At 47.7% G+C, this 18,700-nt stretch overlaps 1 protein-coding gene across 8 annotated transcripts in view; it reads left to right on the top strand.

Annotated features, from left to right (window-relative positions):
• Window positions 1-18,700, top strand: part of KALRN (kalirin RhoGEF kinase) — a gene marked incomplete at its 3' end in the record, with an annotated part of 654,541 nt that overhangs the window by 216,414 nt on the left and 419,427 nt on the right. For all 8 annotated transcript variants that reach the window (XM_082458482.1, XM_082458476.1, XM_082458483.1 and 5 more), the window contains 2 exons: window positions 4,479-4,671; window positions 8,058-8,570. In XM_082458482.1, coding sequence (XP_082314608.1) covers window positions 4,479-4,671; window positions 8,058-8,570 — 706 coding nt within the window. The remainder of the gene's footprint in view (window positions 1-4,478; window positions 4,672-8,057; window positions 8,571-18,700) is intronic.

The following is an 18,700-nucleotide window of genomic DNA, read 5'->3' as shown; positions in this document are numbered from 1 at the left end:
GTAAGTGCTTTATGTGTATTAACAAACTTAACCTCTAAAGTAACCCTGTAATGTAGTTACTATTATTCACATTTTACAGCACAGAGGTTAAAAGTAACTTGCCTAAGGTTTCTTGATGGGTAAATGATGGAGCCGGGATTCAGACCGAGGAGGGTTGGCTCTAGATTCCATACCCTTAACTACCACTCCTCCTTCCTCAGTGTATTGAGTCTTAGCCTGGCCCAGGCACTGTGGGCACTGGGTAGCGAAATCAGTACAAACAGCCCTGCCCTCATCGAGGTTGCTTTCCAGTGAGGGAAAATGAACAATAAATGAATAAGTAAAATACATGACCCAGATGGTAATGAGTGCTAAGGAGACCAATAAATCAGGGAAGGGAGGTAGGGAGTGCTAGGTGACAGCTGCAGCTATAAATCGGGTGGCCCAAGGAAGACTTCACTTAAGAGGCATTTTAGTCCGAAGGAGGAGGTTTCTCTGCTTCTGTTCTCCTGCTCAGTCTGCTTGACCCTGGTTTACTCTCCCTCTGCACAGCTGCAGGGTAATCTCCCCAAATCACCTGCTCATGTTCCATCCCTGAATGACACCCTTCAGTGGTTCCTGATTGCCCTTAGGATAAATGCACCGCTTCTGCCATCGTACAAGAAGCATCCTGACTTGAGGCCTGCTTCCACTCCTGCCTCTTCTCTGGAAGCCCTGCTTCTACCGTTGCAATGCCCGGACAGGGCAAGAGTACAAATGGAAACCCACATACCCTATGTCTAAGTATTGAAAATTAATACAACAAGCTAACGAACTGTTAGATAAAATGTGTTCTACCCTACCACCTTGACAAACATATCTTCACAGCGACCTAGGAGGCCAGCTTCAGATTCAGATTTGTTGGACTCCTGAGTTCCATGCTAGAACTTGGCAGTACAGGGAGCTCTGCCTTCGGCTCGTGCTCTGCCTACCTTCTCACAGCCCAGCTCTGTCTCGCACTGCGGGGGTCCTCATGCGTGCACGCAGACACCCAGCTCACACATCCATGTTTTAGCCACATCCTTGCAAATAGCAGCTCTTTGCTGCCCCTCAGGCCGAGGTGCTCATACTGGTGGTGTTCCTTACCCTTGAGGAATTGGACTTGGGAGAGAGGCACACGTGGGCCAAGGAAGTAGGTAAAGGCCTTTGAGCTGAGAATTTTAGGGTTTCAGGTACAAGGAACTTGGTCTAGAAAAGGATGGGGGCAGCATGGTCTCTTTCTGTCAAGTATCCTCGTTCCCTGGGGGGAGGGTGCGCAAGAGGAGGGTCGGAGCCCAGAATAGGGCTCTCTGAAGCATTCAGAAAGCAGTTCCTCATCACTCTCTGCCTCTCGCCCCTGTGCCTGAACCAAAGTGAATTACTTGAACTTTCTGAATATGCCATGCTCTTTTGCTTCTATGATTTTGTGATTGTGCAGACTGCAGAGTGGAGGTCATCCACTTGGATTCCTTGCCCTAATTTCCCCCATCTCCTATGAGCTCCCTAATCTCGTCCTCTCATCATGACCCTTCACCCCACACCCAGTCACAAAAACACCACACGTAGTGGCAACATGGTGGGTCACATTATATAGTGACCTGAGCTTGGGCTTTTGGAGTCAGTGGTCCTGGTTTTGACTCTGTGCTAGGTACTTACCAGGCATGTGACCTTAGGCAAATTCCATGCCTCAGTGTCATCGTCTCTTACATGGGGATAACCATGCCAAGTTTATCCATCATGAGGATAAAATGAAATAATGTATTTCAAGTGCCCAACCACCATCTCTGGCGCAATAAGTATGTGATAAAAAAGTTCTTTTCCCTCCTCCAGCTATGTTCCTTGTTTCAAACCAAACACAGAAAGCACCTTGGTAGATTAGCTGTTTTCACAGAAAGATGCCAATTAGGTTATCTCTCAGCATTCAGCCCCTGGGCCTCTTTCCCCATCTCCTGAGCTAGTGCGAACTTCCTAGAGAGTATTAGTACCTTATTTCTCTTTTAGTTGTCAGAATTCATTCGTTAATAGAGTGTAAGCTATTCCTGATGACCACATTTAGATGCTGGGATAGTCAAGCTCCAGCTCTTGGTAGCAACAGTGACTCTTTGTTGTTAGGGACAGGGTTCTGTCATGTCAGCACAATTCTGGTAACAGCGATGGAGCCTGAGGAGCAGGTAAACAAGGAAGTCGGTCATCTCTAAGGGAGGGGAAGGCCCCCAGTCACCGTGCAGTGCCTGGCATAAGTGGGTATGCAACAAATGTGAGTCAGGCTAAACGAAACTAAGCTCAATGAGAAAAGCCATTAAATCGTAATAGAAAAATAGATAAAAGAAATGATCAGGTAAGTCACAGAAGAAATTCTTATAGGCCAATAAGCTATAGCCAGTAATCAAAGAAACGCAAATTTAAATGTAATGCCATATTCTTCTTGGAAAATTGGCAAAGATTTAAAAAATTCAGTGACTAGTGCTGATGAGGATACAGTAAAGGGGCGGCGGGGGGTACTCTCAGCATTGCTGGTAGATATATAAGCTGATGTGCCCTTCTGTAAAGCAATAATGAGGATGATTTAAAAAGCTGTGGTGTAGGTATTAGATGGACTATGTGTCATTAAATGTAACTGTTTCAAAGAAATGTTAGACATGAGAAACAATTCTGTGTTATAATGAAAGGTAGAACACTATATGGTATGCAAATTGCATGTACAAAAAAGACTGGAAGGAAATAGGCCCGAGTATTATAAATCCCTACCATTAGTATCTCTTATACAGATTTTTGAATATTCTAACTTTAATATAATTACCGGGTATTTTCTCATAATGGGAAAGAAATTCTGTAATTTAAGCAAAATGCACGTTGCTTTTAGACAATAAGGTAGAGAGAATTATTTATGGAAGACACTGGCCACTTACTGACTCAATAAGTGTCAGAGAAGGAGAAGAGGTAACTCCCTTCCTTTGGGATATAGGATTTGTGGAGAAACAAAAGGCTCAGCTTTCCCCCTTGCTGAGTCTAATCCTTTGTGTCAACAAGAAGAAATGGAAAGAGTGTCTCTCCTCACCTGGGGAGTTTCCTGTGTAACTGGGAGGCCCAGTAAGCTGCCTTATGCTTGAGACATTCACACAGTCACAGGAGCTGTGGTCTCTTCAAAAGTCTGTGACATTTTCATCACTGGCTGAGATTTGAGAATGAAGCCTGAAACAGGGTTTTGTTTCCTTTTGTAGCCTAAATCCTCCCATTGTGGCCTTGCCTCCAGTAGCTATAAGCGATTGGTAGGCGGTGGTGCACAGCTATGGGGCATGCAACATGCACAGGGCTTTAAGCTACTGCAGTCTGGGTAATAGGAAATTAAGCCAAACAACCTAAGGAAATGCTACACCAGTATTTATATAAACATGTGAATTAACCAAAGTCTATTTTGAGTTAGAAAATAAATACTCAGGTTAAATAAATGAAGGATAGAAGGAAAGCCCTCTAACTACCAAAACATAGACTTTCTTCCAAATTGAGATGTTATAACTGTTTTGATCTTTGTTTTTTTTTTTTCTTTCAATTCTTAGGAGTTATAAAGTCCAAGTGTTTAAATAAACTTTGCTACTTAATAAGTTACGTAGCAACATCTTGATTCACTTAGCCCAATCAGTTTCTGGTTTTCAAGTTGGTCACTGTCACTTCATTTGGCCTTGATTTCAAGAGTAGTTTCCCCTGTCTTAACTTCCTGAAATGTGCCTTTTTATACCCTGACTCTTATAATGGAAGTGCACGAGACAACGGGACCACATCCACCGTTCTAAGCAGTCCCACCCTTGGCCATCTGAGAGTAATCAGCATGGCTCGGCAATCTGAGTTTTTCAAAGTTGACATACAATTTGAACTACAAGTAATACATCTTAAATACAGTGATGTTATCAATACCTTGTGTACCATCTCTAATCAATCGGTAGAATCGGCCTAGACCCCTTTATTGAAAAAGATTCTTTGGCCCAGGTTGGGTTCAGTGGTAAAGCATAGCAGTGGCTGCCATTGACGTGGGCCCGGGGAATGACAGCGTTCATGCCAAGGACTGTCCATCACAGATCTAAGGGAGCAGCATCCCTGACTCTAGAGAGCTTGTATTCAAATGGAGAACATATGATTCATCCCAGGAGCAAGAGAGAGAGACAAGAATTAAAAGAAAATCAAACATAATAGTGAATACCGAAACTGTAAACGTCCCAACAAGTGCAACTGACTACAGGGAAAGCTGAGTGACTTGCTAAGTGCTGGGAGAAGGCAGATGCCCTTGGTCAGATGGGGTTAATCTCGAAAGGTTTTCTGAGGCAGTACATTTTGAGTTGGACTGGATGGCAGCCAGGAGACCTGGCGTGAAGTTGGAAGGTTGGTCCAGATAAAGAGGAATGCAGGTTTCCAGATGCTTTTTGACTGTGTACTCCAAAGTCTCAGCGGCCCTGAGTGACCGTGCCTGACCTCTGACCTCCCCACAGTGAGGACGTGTGCAAACGTGGCTTCACCGTCATCATCGACATGCGGGGCTCCAAGTGGGACCTCATCAAGCCGCTCCTCAAGACGCTGCAGGAAGCCTTTCCAGCCGAGATCCATGTGGCCCTCATCATCAAACCCGACAACTTCTGGCAGAAACAGAAGACCAACTTTGGCAGCTCCAAATTCATCTTCGAGGTGAGGCCGACCTCTCTCTTAGCTCCCGTTTTCCTTCCCCTTCTGCCACCCACCCATTTCTCACCTGTACTTCTCCACCTTCCTACCATCCCCAACATGTCAGGGGCTGGTAATTCAGGATTCCTTGGCCGCTGTGGCCTTGCCAGTGAGAGTCTCAGAAGGAATAAGAGGCTCATGAGATTGTCCCAAGGGCACAGAGTCATTAGGCAGTCCTGTTACTACTGGTGAGTGTAAATCAGAGCAATTGTTTCTGGGGGGCAACTTTGTAATTTGGGTCAAACGCCTTAAAAAGAGTTTATATCCACTGATCTCTCAATTCTCCTTCTAGGAAAATATTTTTAATATAAAAATTAAAACAGAAAGGTGAAGAACTAATGATAACTATAAACAAAAAATGTCTACAAGGATATTCATCACAGTGTTTTTTGCAATAATATACACATATGTATACACAAATATTTACATGTATGCATATCTATACATGCACATATGTATAGTTCATATCCTAAATATCCATTAATTTTGGCAACATTAATACACAAATACTATGAAGCCATTAAAAATCATATTTAGAACAATAGTGTCATTGAAAAATGCACATGATATATTGTTTTTCAAAAGACAAGTTATAGGGCTTCCCTGGTGGCGCAGTGGTTAAGAATCCACCCGCCAATGCGGGGGACACAGGTTCGAACCCTGGTCCGGGAAGATCCCACATGCCGCGGAGCAACTAAGCCCGTGCGCCACAACTACTGAACCCACGTGCCACAATTACTGAAGCCCGTGCGCCTAGAGCCTGTGCTCCGCAACAAGAGAAGCCACCGCAGTGAGAAGGCTGCGCACCTCAACGAAGAGTAGCCCCCGCTCGCCTCAACTAGAGAAAGCCCATGCGCAGCAATGAAGACCCGACACAGCCAAAAATAAATAAATAAAATAAATAAATTTTTTTAAAACTTAGGGAAAAAAAAGATGTTATAAAACAGTATGGGCAATATAATCTGAAATTGGTTTTTAAGAGTATAGTATATGGAGAGGAAGACTGAGAGATACATGAAAATGGTTAACAGTGCTTTATTTGAGGTGGCTGGATTATGTTTTTCTACTTTCTTTTGACAATTTTGTATTACTTTTATACTCAGAGAAAACATGTTTTTTAACTTGATTTTTCTAGAGGCCATATGTGTCCGCTGAGAATTTTTAATGACAACACATTAAATCGATGATTTAGGAACCTCTGTTCCAGCCAAATCCGAGCTGTTCTCCTTTCTCGGAACTCTGGCCCCCATCTGCAAGAGGACGAACCCTGTGTACGTGTGTGTTGGAAAGGCAGAGCTGCTCTTAATCTAGCAGCAACTTCTCGTTCCAGACGTTTGTCCCCAGGGGCCGGGAGCGCCTTTGTGTGGGGTGGTGGCCCCAACAGGTTGTGATTTGAACACAGCAACCTGACCACCTGAGAGGCAGTTCTCTGTGTAAATAACACGAGAAATTTGACTTGGTGTAAAAACAGTTAACTCTCATGCTCCCCCAGAACCCCTTCCCAATGCTAGGAGTCCTGTAGGGAAATAAATGCTTTGTGTATTTTTGGTTTGTTTATACAGAAGCGGTGACAACAGGCCTATAAATTTATTAGCTGAAGCGACTGGAAACAATCTTTCCAAGTCTTGAAACTTTTGCTTCAGCGTAGCTGCCCAGCTTTTCCCATCTCCCTGCACCTCCTTCACCCCAAACTTAGCAAGCTTGTCTTTGCCTCCTAAACAAGAAGAGCAGGAGACAGAGGTGGGGGCTTCCAACTCGGAAGAATATTTATGAAGCAGTGTTTTATAAAGAGCAGATGCAGTACTTAGTGCAGACCGAGATGGTAGGTGCTACAGAGATGAGAGTCCAGGCTTGTTCAGTGGCAGATACTTAATGAATAATTAGTGAATAATCACGGGAGACTTCCTGGAAGTGGTGAACTTTGAGCCAAATTCAAAGGGGAAAGGGCTCTAACACAGGGCTTGTCAGGGTTTAATGCACAGAGTCTCCTGGGGATCTCATTAAATGCAGATTCTGACCCAGGAGGTCTAGGTGGGGCCTGAGATCCTGCATTTCTAACAAGCTCCCAGGTGGTGCCAATGTTGCTGGTTTGAGGGCTGCATTTTGAGTTGCAGGGATCTAGATTGGCAGAGGATTGTGTCACTGGTTGCACGTTAGGAGCTTTTAAAACTACCCATGCCCAAGCTCCAGTCCAGGCTAACTAAATCAGAGTTTCTAGGGGTGGGGCTTGAGCATCAGTGTTTTTTTAAACTCCCCAAGGGACTCTGATGAGACACAGGCAGCTCCTTCCTGTGCCTTTGGAAGGAGATAGAAGGAAAAGGGAGAACAGGAGGCGATGCTCAGAGAGCAGCAAGACAGAGGGAGACGAACTGCTTTTAAGGGTTCCAGTAAGGATGCAGCCTTCAGATCATCCTGATAAGCCCTCACAAGGACTGAGCACATGCTCCATGCTGGTGCCCTCGGTGCTTTACACACTGTCAAGTTTAATTCCAGCACAGCCCTAGGAGAAAAGCATTACTATCTCCATTATACAGAGGACGAAACAACGGCTCTGCGAACTTAGTTTGCCCAGTTCACACAATTAGTAAGTGTAGGGCTGGACCCTGAATCCAGATATTTCTCTAGTAGCCTCTCCTTCTCCAGGAGAGAGAATCAAGAAATCCTGTAGGAAAGAAACAATCTTTCCTGGTACGTCGGGGTGGTTGCCTGTGCCGTCATTTGCTGCTCTGTGTCCTGGAGACAAACGTTCTCCACTCTGCTCTCCAAGAGCCTGTGGGGCTCAGAGAAAGCCGAGGGCCCAGGCTCCCTGTCCCCCGAGCCCTGTTTGTTCACTGCATCAGAGAAGGGCATCTGCTTGTGGAAAGAGGCAGGAAGATCGCCTCTGAGACCCTTGCAGCCCAAGACTGACCCACACTGCTTAATCCAACCATGAGGATATCCTAGGTTTTAAAGCTATTGAGAACTAGACCCCCTAAAATTAGATTCAGTCTGTTCTTCCAGCTTCTGATTCTAGCCTCCTAAGCCGTGTTGTGGGAGACTTGGGGATGGGAAGGAGGAAGATGAGGGCAGTAGGAACATAAAGGCAGTCTTCCCTTCAATGGCAAATGGTGAGCAGGTGGAGAGGCTCTTTGAACCAGTAAGCCGGTCTTTTGAAACTGCTGATCTTAGCTGACCAGGGGGCTGCATGCTCTCCCATTTGCCCTTTCCCAGGCAGGCTGTGGTCATTATTATACGGACTTATCTTGGCCTTTCCCCTTGACTTTCTCTCTTCTGCCTACGGCTGCCCCGGGATCTTCCCCTGACTTGCCCCAGCATCCCTGAGTCTCCCTCTCTGTGTCTGCCCCTCCCAGACGAGCATGGTATCCGTGGAGGGCCTCACGAAGCTGGTGGACCCCTCCCAGCTGACAGAGGAGTTCGACGGCTCGCTGGAGTATAACCACGAGGAGTGGATCGAGCTGCGGCTCTCCCTGGAGGAGTTCTTCAACAGCGCCGTGCACCTGCTCTCGCGCCTCGAGGACCTGCAGGAGATGCTGGCCCGGAAGGAGTTCCCCGTGGACGTGGAGGGCTCGCGGCGGCTCATCGACGAGCACACACAGCTCAAGAAGAAGGTGCTCAAGGCCCCCGTGGAGGAGCTGGACCGGGAGGGGCAGCGGCTGCTGCAGTGCATCCGCTGCAGCGACGGCTTCTCAGGGCGCAACTGCATCCCGGGCAGCGCCGACTTCCAGAGCCTGGTGCCCAAGATCACCAGCCTCCTGGACAAGCTGCACTCCACCCGGCAGCACCTGCACCAGATGTGGCACGTGCGCAAGCTCAAACTGGACCAGTGCTTCCAGCTGCGGCTCTTCGAGCAGGATGCTGAAAAGGTAGGAGGGTGCCAGCCAAACCTGAGCAGGGCTGGGGTGGGGGGCATGCATAGCTTTCTAGGGAGAATGACGGAGACTGCTAGTCCAACTTTTTAAAGCTCCTCTTGTGGAGTGTTTATTATGTGCCAGGTATTGTTCTGTGCACCTTGTGTAAATTAACTTATTTTAATCTGTCAAGAGTCCTGTGAAGTAGGTGTATTATCATCATCCCATTTTACAGATGAAGAAACTGAGAGGCTAAATAACTGGGCCAAACTAGGAGGTGCAGCATGGCTGCAGAGTCCACGCTTTTGCACCATTGGATGCTGCCCCTCTCAGGGCGTGCCGTGCGTAGTTCAAGCCGGCTGAGCAACAGAAGTAACAGTGCTGTTACCAGCCACAACAACATGACTTAGCGGTTATTGCCCTGCAGTGTATTTGACTATTGACAAAGCACTTTCGCATACAGAGTCTCATTTAGTCTACACAGCCCTTTGGTCCTTTGAGGTGGCTGGTGGTGGGTGTTCTTTGATCTTGGGGCCACAATGGCAGACTTGACACAGGAATCCAGCTGTCTTCCATTTGAAGTCCAGGGCTCTCTTCCTGCCATACCACTTCTTTCTGGAGGTTTTCCCTCAGCTGCTGCACACTTTGTCAAGCAAGATATTTTTCCAGCAGTGAATTTTCAAAGCTTTCCCCTTATCAGGGAGATATGAGAAAGTGAAAAAGGAAAATACCATGCAGTGCCTCTTTGCTGAGAATGCAAAAGTATCTCCTCTAGATGCTCTCCAAGCTAAAGAAGAGAGTTTACTGTTACATGCACTTTAAGAAGAGTGAAAGGGCCTCTCCTACCAGTTTTCTGAGAATAACACATTTAAATGCACAATACCACTCGTAGGAATACCATGACTCTCAGTAACCTGTGAGTTTTACAGACAGCATCTGATATAATGGTTTTGTGTCTTTTAAGAGCCCATGTTGAAAATGTCTCTAGGTAGTTTAAGTGACGAAATTGGGATATAAAACGATGTAATTATGATCCCAGTTTATGTAAGCGTGCTAACATAAGTATAGCTGGAAGAAAATTCACCACAATATTAATAGTTTTGATTTCTAGGGGCAAGGCTTATGCTTGATTTTAATCTCTCTGTATAAATTTTCTGTGCTTTCCAATTTTTTATAATTTATAATCACATGAAAATCAATAGGTATAATTTTAAGAGTGCATGGCCCCTTTCTACAACAGAATTTTTGAACATCATTTAAGCCAGAGTTTGGAAGAGACATGTATGTAAAGGAGTTTTTGCACAACTTTAGGAGTTGCAAGGTTTCCTCTGGCCTTTCTGAGGGCTCTTTGCCCAGTGGCCGGGCAGCCTGGTTCTGACCCTGGCCTGGCCTGGATTTGGGGTTGCGGGCACTTGGACTACAGAATCCCCATCTCATATCCAAGTGAGGAGAGACAACCAGGTCAGGAGCCAGCTGCTCTGCAAACCCAGAGGCAGGTACTTTGGCTCCTGTGACCAATGTTGGAAAGGTTTGGAACATTTCTTTTTCACTTGAGGTCTCTTCTGCTCTGGGGCAGGAGATCTGCTTTGCATCCTGGCCTGAGTGCCTGTTTCAGTGAGCCGGAACAGAAGAGGAGGTAGGGGACTTAGGTCTGCCTAGATGTGTCTGAGTTTGAGGCGCTTCACTGCATTCTTCAAGTTCAGGAAATGGGAAGCCAACATAGGGCACAGACAGTGCCCATCTCCGAAACAAAACAAAACAACATAACATACCTTAGCCCCAGAAGCCCCCAGGTAGGGAAGGCTGACCTAGAGTCAGCCAGGTGCCAGCCAGCCAAGCAGTAGTTGCTGCCACACATATATCCTCTCAATTCATGCTCGTGAGAATTGTATGGTATATTATTATTCCTAATTCATAGTGGAGGAAATGGAAGCTCAGAGAGATGAAACGGCTTGCCCAAGATCACACTGCCAGTTGGACAGAGCCAGTATTTTGTCTGCCTCCAAAGCCCACCCAAGCTCTTATCCAATAACCCTACTCTCCCACCGCTCCTAGGGTCTGCCTCCCGCTACCACTGAATGCTGCTGGTTAGCCCCTGAGTCCCCTGGCCCATGATGACTCTAGGGAAAATCTCAGATCCCATCTTCTAATGCTCATACGACAGCAGGGGCTCTTAACCTTTCTGTGCTCTGGACCCCTTTGGTCTGGTGAAGCCTATGGACCCCCTTCTCAGAATAATATTTATAAATGTACAAAATAACATATGGGCTTGGAAAATAATTATTGAAATACAGTTATTAAAATTTTTAAGTATAGCAACATATGTACTTCTTTAGGAACATGTTAAACAACAAGATGGACTTAAAGTCTTATAACTACCATAATTTTGAAGTAGTGATGACCAAAACTGACATTTCAGGACAAACAACCCTGATATGATATGAGAATGTGTGTGTTTCTATTGATGTCAGAGGCCCAAGTATTGGTAACATGAATGAAGTTTGTTGCCTCTGTTCATAATTGAAGAGGATGCTCTATTTTAGTTAGAGGTGAGTAAAAATAAAGGCGTATTTTTTCCCTATTCGAATCCATGATCCCTGAATTCTGTGCGTGGACTGTAAGTTAGGATCTGTGCTCATACCTTAAAAAGACGTGTATGTGCATGCATGTTTGTGCACGTGTTTGTGTGTGTGTGTGCGCGCGTGCTTGTGTGTAGAGGGGGAGGGGTGGGGGAGAGAATATCTAAAACAAAACAGAGGGAGTAAAAGGCCGATGGGAAGAGGGCAGCCCAGGAATATTTCGATATTGAGTCAGTGGCGAAAATGCTGCTCAGGCTTGACCCAGCTGCCACAGAAATGTGCTGGGTGAGGGGCAGGGGAGGAAAACAGTCCTTTAAAATTGCTTCAAGATTAATTTAAAATATCTGTGCAGAACTAAGTGCCTCAGCCCTTGACTTATTTGGTGTTTTGGAAAGGGGGTGAGGAGGGTGGTGGCTTGGGTAGGAGTTGTGTGTGCAGATCCTCATCTAAACAAGGGCCTGAGGAAATAGTTCCTGCATGAGCCACGTCTTAGCCTCCCCTCTGGTGGGAGGCTTGTCGGAGGCCTTTAATTCCAGATCTGGGAAGCTCTTGGCAATTGGAGGAGTCTGATGATCACCTAGCTTCTATTTTTGTAAAGGGGTGGACACAGAGTCTCCCCTCTGGCCCTGTGGGTGACAGCGTCTTTCCCAGGCCTTGAATAATGGCCAGTGCTCCCCGTTTACCAGCTGGCCTTGGGAAGTGAAACAACCCCTCCCCACCTTCCCCCGGCCTCTGCAATGACCCTATGCATGCATCCCTCATCCTGGGGGTGGCGGGGAAGGAGCCATTCTCTCTGCCAATTAAGCACTGAGGGAGGAGGGACGCTGTGTTGCAGCTAATTCATAAAGCAGGCCACCCATTCATTTAATAAACTTCTGCCAAGCAGCTGTCATGAGCCCAAAACAAGGCACTTGGATAAAGATGAGTGAGCCAGAGTTTCTGTCTTGGAGCAGCAAGTTGTCATCAAGTCCTATTCAAGTCATCAATTTATTATTACTTACGTCTGCTGTGTGTACCTCACTGTCCTAGGCACAGCCTCTGTGCTTAGGGAGTTTTCAGAGAAGGGGAATATTGCAGCTCAGGAATGACAGGAAAGCCTTAATGAGCAATTTGTGGGCGGGCTGGGTAATTCGGAGGTGATTCAAGTGACGCACCATGCATCTTGTTGGAAGATGAGCACCGCTGCCTGGGCCCTGGGCCCTCTGGTCTGTAACTAATGGGCCTGTCCTCCACTGTGTTCACAGAGCACAGGCCAGTCACTCCTCATTGGTCAGGCACAGATTACGGCTCTCTTTGCAGCTCCATTTCACAGCCAGTTGCCCCCACTGCTGCAGTGGACCCTGTGTGATGAAGGTGTCTGCCCTGCAGTCACATCCCATTACAGGAGAGAAGGGAGGAGGCCTCTTTCCCATTAGGGGGCAGTTTGTGGTGTTAAGCCTCATTAAGTAGACTCGTTGTAGATGTCCCCTTGGAAAAGGGAAGGATGGGTGCTGCTCAGTGGAGGGTCTTCCCTAGCTCCCTCCCCCTTCCTGGGTGCCTGGGGCACATCTTAGGATGGTAGAACTGGAAGAGACCTTGAGATGGAAAAGTTTACCTCCCATGAACTGTAGGAAACCAGCCTTGTCATCCTGATGCCGGCCGTTGTGACCTCCTGCTGCCCATCTATGTGCTTATGCCAATCATAAGTATCAGAAAATACCAAAGCTGCTGCACCATCCGCCTTCTAATCTGGGGAAGGCCCACAATCTTCCAGTCTTTGTAGGGAAGGAGAAGTGCTTAGAAGGGCTCTGGGGCATAACTAGACTTAACTGATGGAGGAACATTTGTCTACTTCGCTTCTGAATAAAGGAGGCTATACTGTTGTTTACCTGGGAGTCCCTCTAATCTTGCCCAAAGCCCTTCTGGAAAGAGAGAGTATAGTCCCACTTCCTGTAAGAGAAGCCCCTGTGAAAGAATGAACACAGCTATCCAGTGGGTTTCCAGTATTGGAATTATGCTTATTATCAGTTTATACAGCATGTTGTGCTTGTTTCAGGTGGAACACATCCAAGACAAGATCTTTATCACCACACTTGGGAGGATGTTTAGGTGCCCACCTCCTCCGTGACCAAGGTACCTGCCCAGATGAGAACCTCTCATTTGCTTAGAGGACCCTGGCCTTGATAGCTGCCCTTACCACGCCACCTGTGGGAAACCTCCCTTTGGAGAACCTAATTTTATTTCTTAAATTTTATTTTATTATTTTTTTATACCGCAGGTTCTTATTAGTTATCCGTTTTATACATATTAGTGTATATCTGTCAATCCCAATGTCCCAGTTCATCCCACCACCCCCACCCCCACCCCCCATCCCCCACTTTCACCCCTTAGTGTCCATACGTTTGTGGAGAACCTAATTTTAAATGTCTTCCTGCATATTCACCCTTGCATGGTGAAAGTCTGTTCACACCCACGGGTGCCGTGTCCATGCTGAAATGGAGCTGTGTGAATGGGGGTTCGGATGTGTCCTGGGGTGCCACTTACCACTTGGGAGACTGCAGGCACATCTTCAACCTCTGACCCCCAATTATGTTCCCAACAAAACAAAGAGGAAGAGTTTGGGATAGCTCAGTGTCTTTCGACTTTTTCCTGATTGCACAGGGCACTGTTCTCATGTCGATCCTCTCTGTCTGTGAAAATGTGTCTCAGTGGGGGAGGTGGGGTGGCAGCGTGTGTGTGTGGTCATGGTGGTGGGGGGTTGGTGGTGGTCGACAATAGGCTTGTAAGGGGGTGTATCAGAATCCCCAGAGGAGTTTGGTAAAGACCCCCAACCCCCCAAGCCAAATGTGCCTGCCTCTCCCCCTCCTTGGAGACTTGCCACACTACATGATGTCTCAGCCCCTTTACAGCTCAACAATTCTAGAGGAATTTTCACCTTTTTTGCTATTCATTCTCCCCTGTATATCTACAGTTGGCTCTTCTCTCTTCAGGGTTGTCGCCTTGGGGGATGATGGAAAATACGAAACTTTTCTCAGCAAATAGAACCATAATCTGTTGAGTTCTTTTCCTGCTTAAAAAAAAAAGCCCAAGCTGCTGCCCAGGGTTGTTAGGAGAATTAGATGGGATGATGTGGGTGGAGGTGCTGGCCCCCTGCCTGGCCCAGCATCACTGCTCCCTAGACCTTGGCTTCCCTTCCTTCTCCCTGTGCTGTTTCAGTCCTGATTTACTCCTCAGTCATCTGGCGCCCCCCGCTGAGACCTCGCAGAGCGTGATCCATGCTACCTTACACATGAACTTGCTCCAAATAATTTTCAGTGATCCCTAATGGAATAAAGTTAAGAATCGAGTTTTGACAGAAGTTGGCAATTATGATGTAGGTTCATGGGGTCTCTCAAGATCACTAGATTGTGTGGTGCCCCTGGGTGAGGCAAAAGAGAGGAGCACGCAAGTCAAGCTGGGATCATATCTGATGGGTCAGGGTTGGGGGAGCCGCCACATGGAAAGTTCTCTGGAAAAACGGTGTCTGTCCTTGAAGCAGCCACAGAGGAAAGCGATTCTCCCCAGGGGGATGTGATCACCTGCTACATCTGAGACACTTGTCACCTCCTGCTGTGCATTATAGCAAAGAGCATATTTGTCTTATTCTCTTACAAGCTTGTGGCCAGAAGCACTCCTACAGTCCATCCAAGAAATATGTCTGTGCATTTTGATATTCTTGGAGGTCTGTGCAAACAAAATAATGTTACTTTCATGTTAGTCACCCTGAGAAAATATGAATATGGGGCCCACTGGGTGAAGAGCATCATGGTAGGCAGCAGGGCACTGCACTGTTACGTGCTTACTGTGTTTGCTGTGTGTGTCCTGTTAACCGTATGAGCAATTTAGGACATCCCCAGGATGCCCTGTCACTGGGCAGAATATCCACTGCTGTTCCCTGCCCTTTCCCTCTGAGGTATAAACAGCTCTGATCACTCCCCAGGGCCCAAAGCAGGACCCTAAGTCTCCTTCTGCCTGGGGCGACAAGAACCAGTGGGGCCGTGTGAAGGGAGTGCACTGCCCTCCTCCCTGCCCCACACTTGGCTCACTGCCTCTTCTCTTCGTCACCTCTCCAACCCGCACGCCCCTCGAGCCAGCAGTGTCATTTGTCAAACTGAAGTGCCATTGTCGTCATTATAATACGAAATATTTTTTGAATGTCAGTTTTTAAAGTGTTCTCACACCCCTGACCTTAGAGATTTTCTGGTCTAGCCCTTCCTTTTACATAGAAAACTTTGACCCAGAGCAGAGACCCACCCAGAGTCACCCAGTCAGTGGTTCCTCATTTGGTCTCCCGTCTGCTTTGTGCAGGGCGTGAACGTGAGCATCATTTTACATGGGAAAGCTGAGACTTGGTGAGGTTGGGAGGTGTGCCTGGGATAGAGCCAGGTAGGCAGTGGGAAGGTGGGCCCTCTGCTCTGAGCCTGGGGCTCCTTCCCCTCCCACAAAACACACACGCACACACACACACACGCACACGCACGCACACACACACACACACAGCCTTACCTTACCCCGGCCCTGCAGGAGAAAGGGTACGCATGCCAGCGACCTAGGAGGTGGCCAGAGGGGCTGGGGTGGAGTGGAGGCTAGTGGTCACCTGACCTGTGTCCTTACTGATGCTGTGGTAAGAGGGCAAACACTGTTTGGGCCTCTCGGGGGCATGCTGACAAGTCTCTGTGATTCATTTGCCTGAGCCCTCAGTGTAGGGAGGAAGGCTTCCAAGAACTATGACCTTCTTTGGGGCAAGGTCTTTACTGAGTGGTTTGTAATTTCCTGCTTTTTTTGGAGAAGGGCTCCCGGTACCCCTTGCTCCTGCGTCCCTCCTCCTACTGAGGCCTAAACCACTGCCCGCCACCCCCCTACTGACTGGGCTCAGGGCGAGGAAGTGTGTCCGTGTCCCGCCCAACAGAGGACACAGTGTCCTGTATTATTTCCAGCCTGCCGGTCCTGGGAATCTCTGCTTGCTTTTTCTCATTTCCTCCCCTTGAACATTAGAAACATTAGATTCCAAAAATAATCCAAGTCACAATGTTCTGCAGGCTGCATGTGTGCATGTTTTTTCCCGAAGCTGTTTTTCTCCTCCTTACATCCTTTCTCCCTCTCCTTCCTTCCCTCTGCTGCGTGTTGAGCCCCAGTGTCTGCTGCAGTCGCCAGGCCTGCATGAGAAGTGGGTGTGGAGAGCAGAGCGGAGAGAGGAGTGGCAGGAACGGTGGGCACGGCAGCCTTGGCTCCCTCCCAGGTCTCTTATGAGGGCCGGAAGGGGCCTGAATTGTCATAGGTGGCTTCTACTTATGTGTGGACCCCATAGCACTATGGACCCCATAGTGACCCTTTGGAACCGAGAACACGGACACTATGTTTACAGTACTTTCCATAATCCAGGTTGTCACCCTGATTCTGTCCACAGCCATTTAAGTGAGCTAGGAAAGAAGGATCCTGATCAGAGAAGTTGTATGAGGCACAGGGAGAAGCTGCAGAGAAACGTTCATTGATTCATTCCTTTGTCCACAGACATTGAGCGTCTGCTGTATGTCAGGTCCTCTGCTAGGTGCTGACCTGTACCCAGCCCAAGCACTGGGTGGGGGAATAATGTGGGCAAGTGTGAGGAAAATCAGGTTCAGCATTGATGTGATTCCCGATCCTTGTAAGAAAAAGATGGCTAAGAAATAGTAACCACTCCAGTGGTTAGAACCTGGTTGGATATCAAGGTCTTTATTGCTTACTGGGCAGGGATTAGCGTTGGGAGTCTAGTGTGTGGGGGGGAGAGAGTGAGGAGGTGGTCCAAGAAAAAACAAAACATGTCAGCTCTGCCCCAGTAGGGGAAGTGGAAGAAATGTCTTAAGCACCCTTTTTGAAGAATGAAAGACATTCAGGTACAGTTTATAAAGTGAAAAACAAACTGCATCTGTTTTGGGTAGGGAAATTTTTCAAGATTTCTTCCCAGGCATTTTACTTTGAAAAACCCCCTTTCCCTCCTTCTCTTCACCTTCTATCCTCCCTGCTGCACCTCTTCTGCTTCCTCTCCTGTTTGTGACCCTCTTCTCCGCGCCCTTGAGCTCCTCCAGCCTGTGTTACCCCAGCCTTCTAGGGTGCATCCATTCTGTCGGAACTGCTTGCTTTGCTTCCCTTTTCTGGTCCTGCTTCCTTCTGTGGCTGGTTCCCTGTGTGGCTCAGGCTTCCCACTGAGGACAGAGAGCACGGGCCAGAAGACCCAGCCAAGGCTTCTAGAAAGAGCACTGCCTTTACAATCACAGAGACTTGGGTTTGAATCCCAGCTTAGGCACTCGCTAGCTGATTAACTATCTGTGGCCAGTTCACCCTCTCTGAGCAGTTTCTTTATCTGTAAAATGTAGATTTTAATACATGCCTTAGGATTGTCGTATGGATTATAGAAAATGTATACAAAGCATCTAGTATGCCGGGAGCCCGGTAGGTGCTCAGCAGATGGTAGGTTTGTGGAGACCAGCTTGAGCTGGGCCATGTACATAGATGGGATCAGGAGTGGAAGAGAGGCATGGGGAGGCTTTTGTTGCAGGGCCTGGGAGGAAGGGCGGAGAGTACAGGATCCACAACAAGGGTACTGGAGCAGACAGTGGGCAGTATGTGACAGCAGAGCAGGGAGGTGAGATAGGGCCCTGGTGCCTGGAGAAACTAGTAGAAGGAAAAGGAAATTAGAAGCGTGTGCCCAGGTTGGCAAGATCTTAGAACACTGTTGCTGAAGACAAGCCAATTAAATAAGTGCCGGATACTGTGCTGGGAACGGGCAGTTGGAAGATGAGCTGGAGTCGGGCCTTACCACACTGGAGCAGTGGGGGGTCGGGCACTGACAGACAGCTGCTACATCGGAAAGTTGGCCAAAGAACCTATCACTGCCGTGGGAACCACAGAAGGGGAAAACTTCAGGCCAGGTTGGGGTGCAGGGAAGAAGATGAACAAAGGCATGGCAGCCTCAGGGGTACAGGGTGGGTTCTGGAAACATCTACTGGCCAGTGTGGCTGGAGCTCAGGCTGCATGGGGAGGAGTGTAGGAGGGTGATGTCCATGCCATGTCGATTACCTGGAGTCACAGGAAGGGGTCAGAAATCTAGTCACACCTCTCCCTGAGTAACCAGGGACCAGAGGAAAGCTGGATTCTTGCCCTTTCTTGGTATAAAGAAAAAAAGGATGTTGGTTTCCTCCACGCAGAACAGGTGGACTGACTGGTCCCACCTCAGAGTGGCACTTGTCTTATCCTAAATATTTCCCTGGGACACCCCTTGTCACGAGGTGTCCAAGGAGGTGCAAACCAGAAGGACCTAGAATGGAGAGTGAGATTGGACTTGGGCATTCAGCCCCCACCCCAGGACATCCTCTTGTGTACTTTGCACAGGCCCACCTTCTCACACCTATGTTTACACTGACCTCCCTCCCATCTGCCTACTGAAACCCTACCCTAGATGGACCTAGAGACCGTCATACAGAGTAAAGTAAGTTAGAAAGAGAAAAACAGGGACTTCCCTGGTGGTGCAGTGGTTAAGAATCCACCTGCCAATGCAGGGGACACAAGTTC

Source organism: Balaenoptera physalus, assembly GCF_965194825.1.
Source record: "Balaenoptera physalus genome assembly, chromosome: 4".
In the NCBI taxonomy this organism is placed as follows: domain Eukaryota; kingdom Metazoa; phylum Chordata; class Mammalia; order Artiodactyla; family Balaenopteridae; genus Balaenoptera; species Balaenoptera physalus.
Note: the sequence above shows the minus strand (reverse complement) of the source record. Positions and strands in the feature narration are given on the sequence as shown.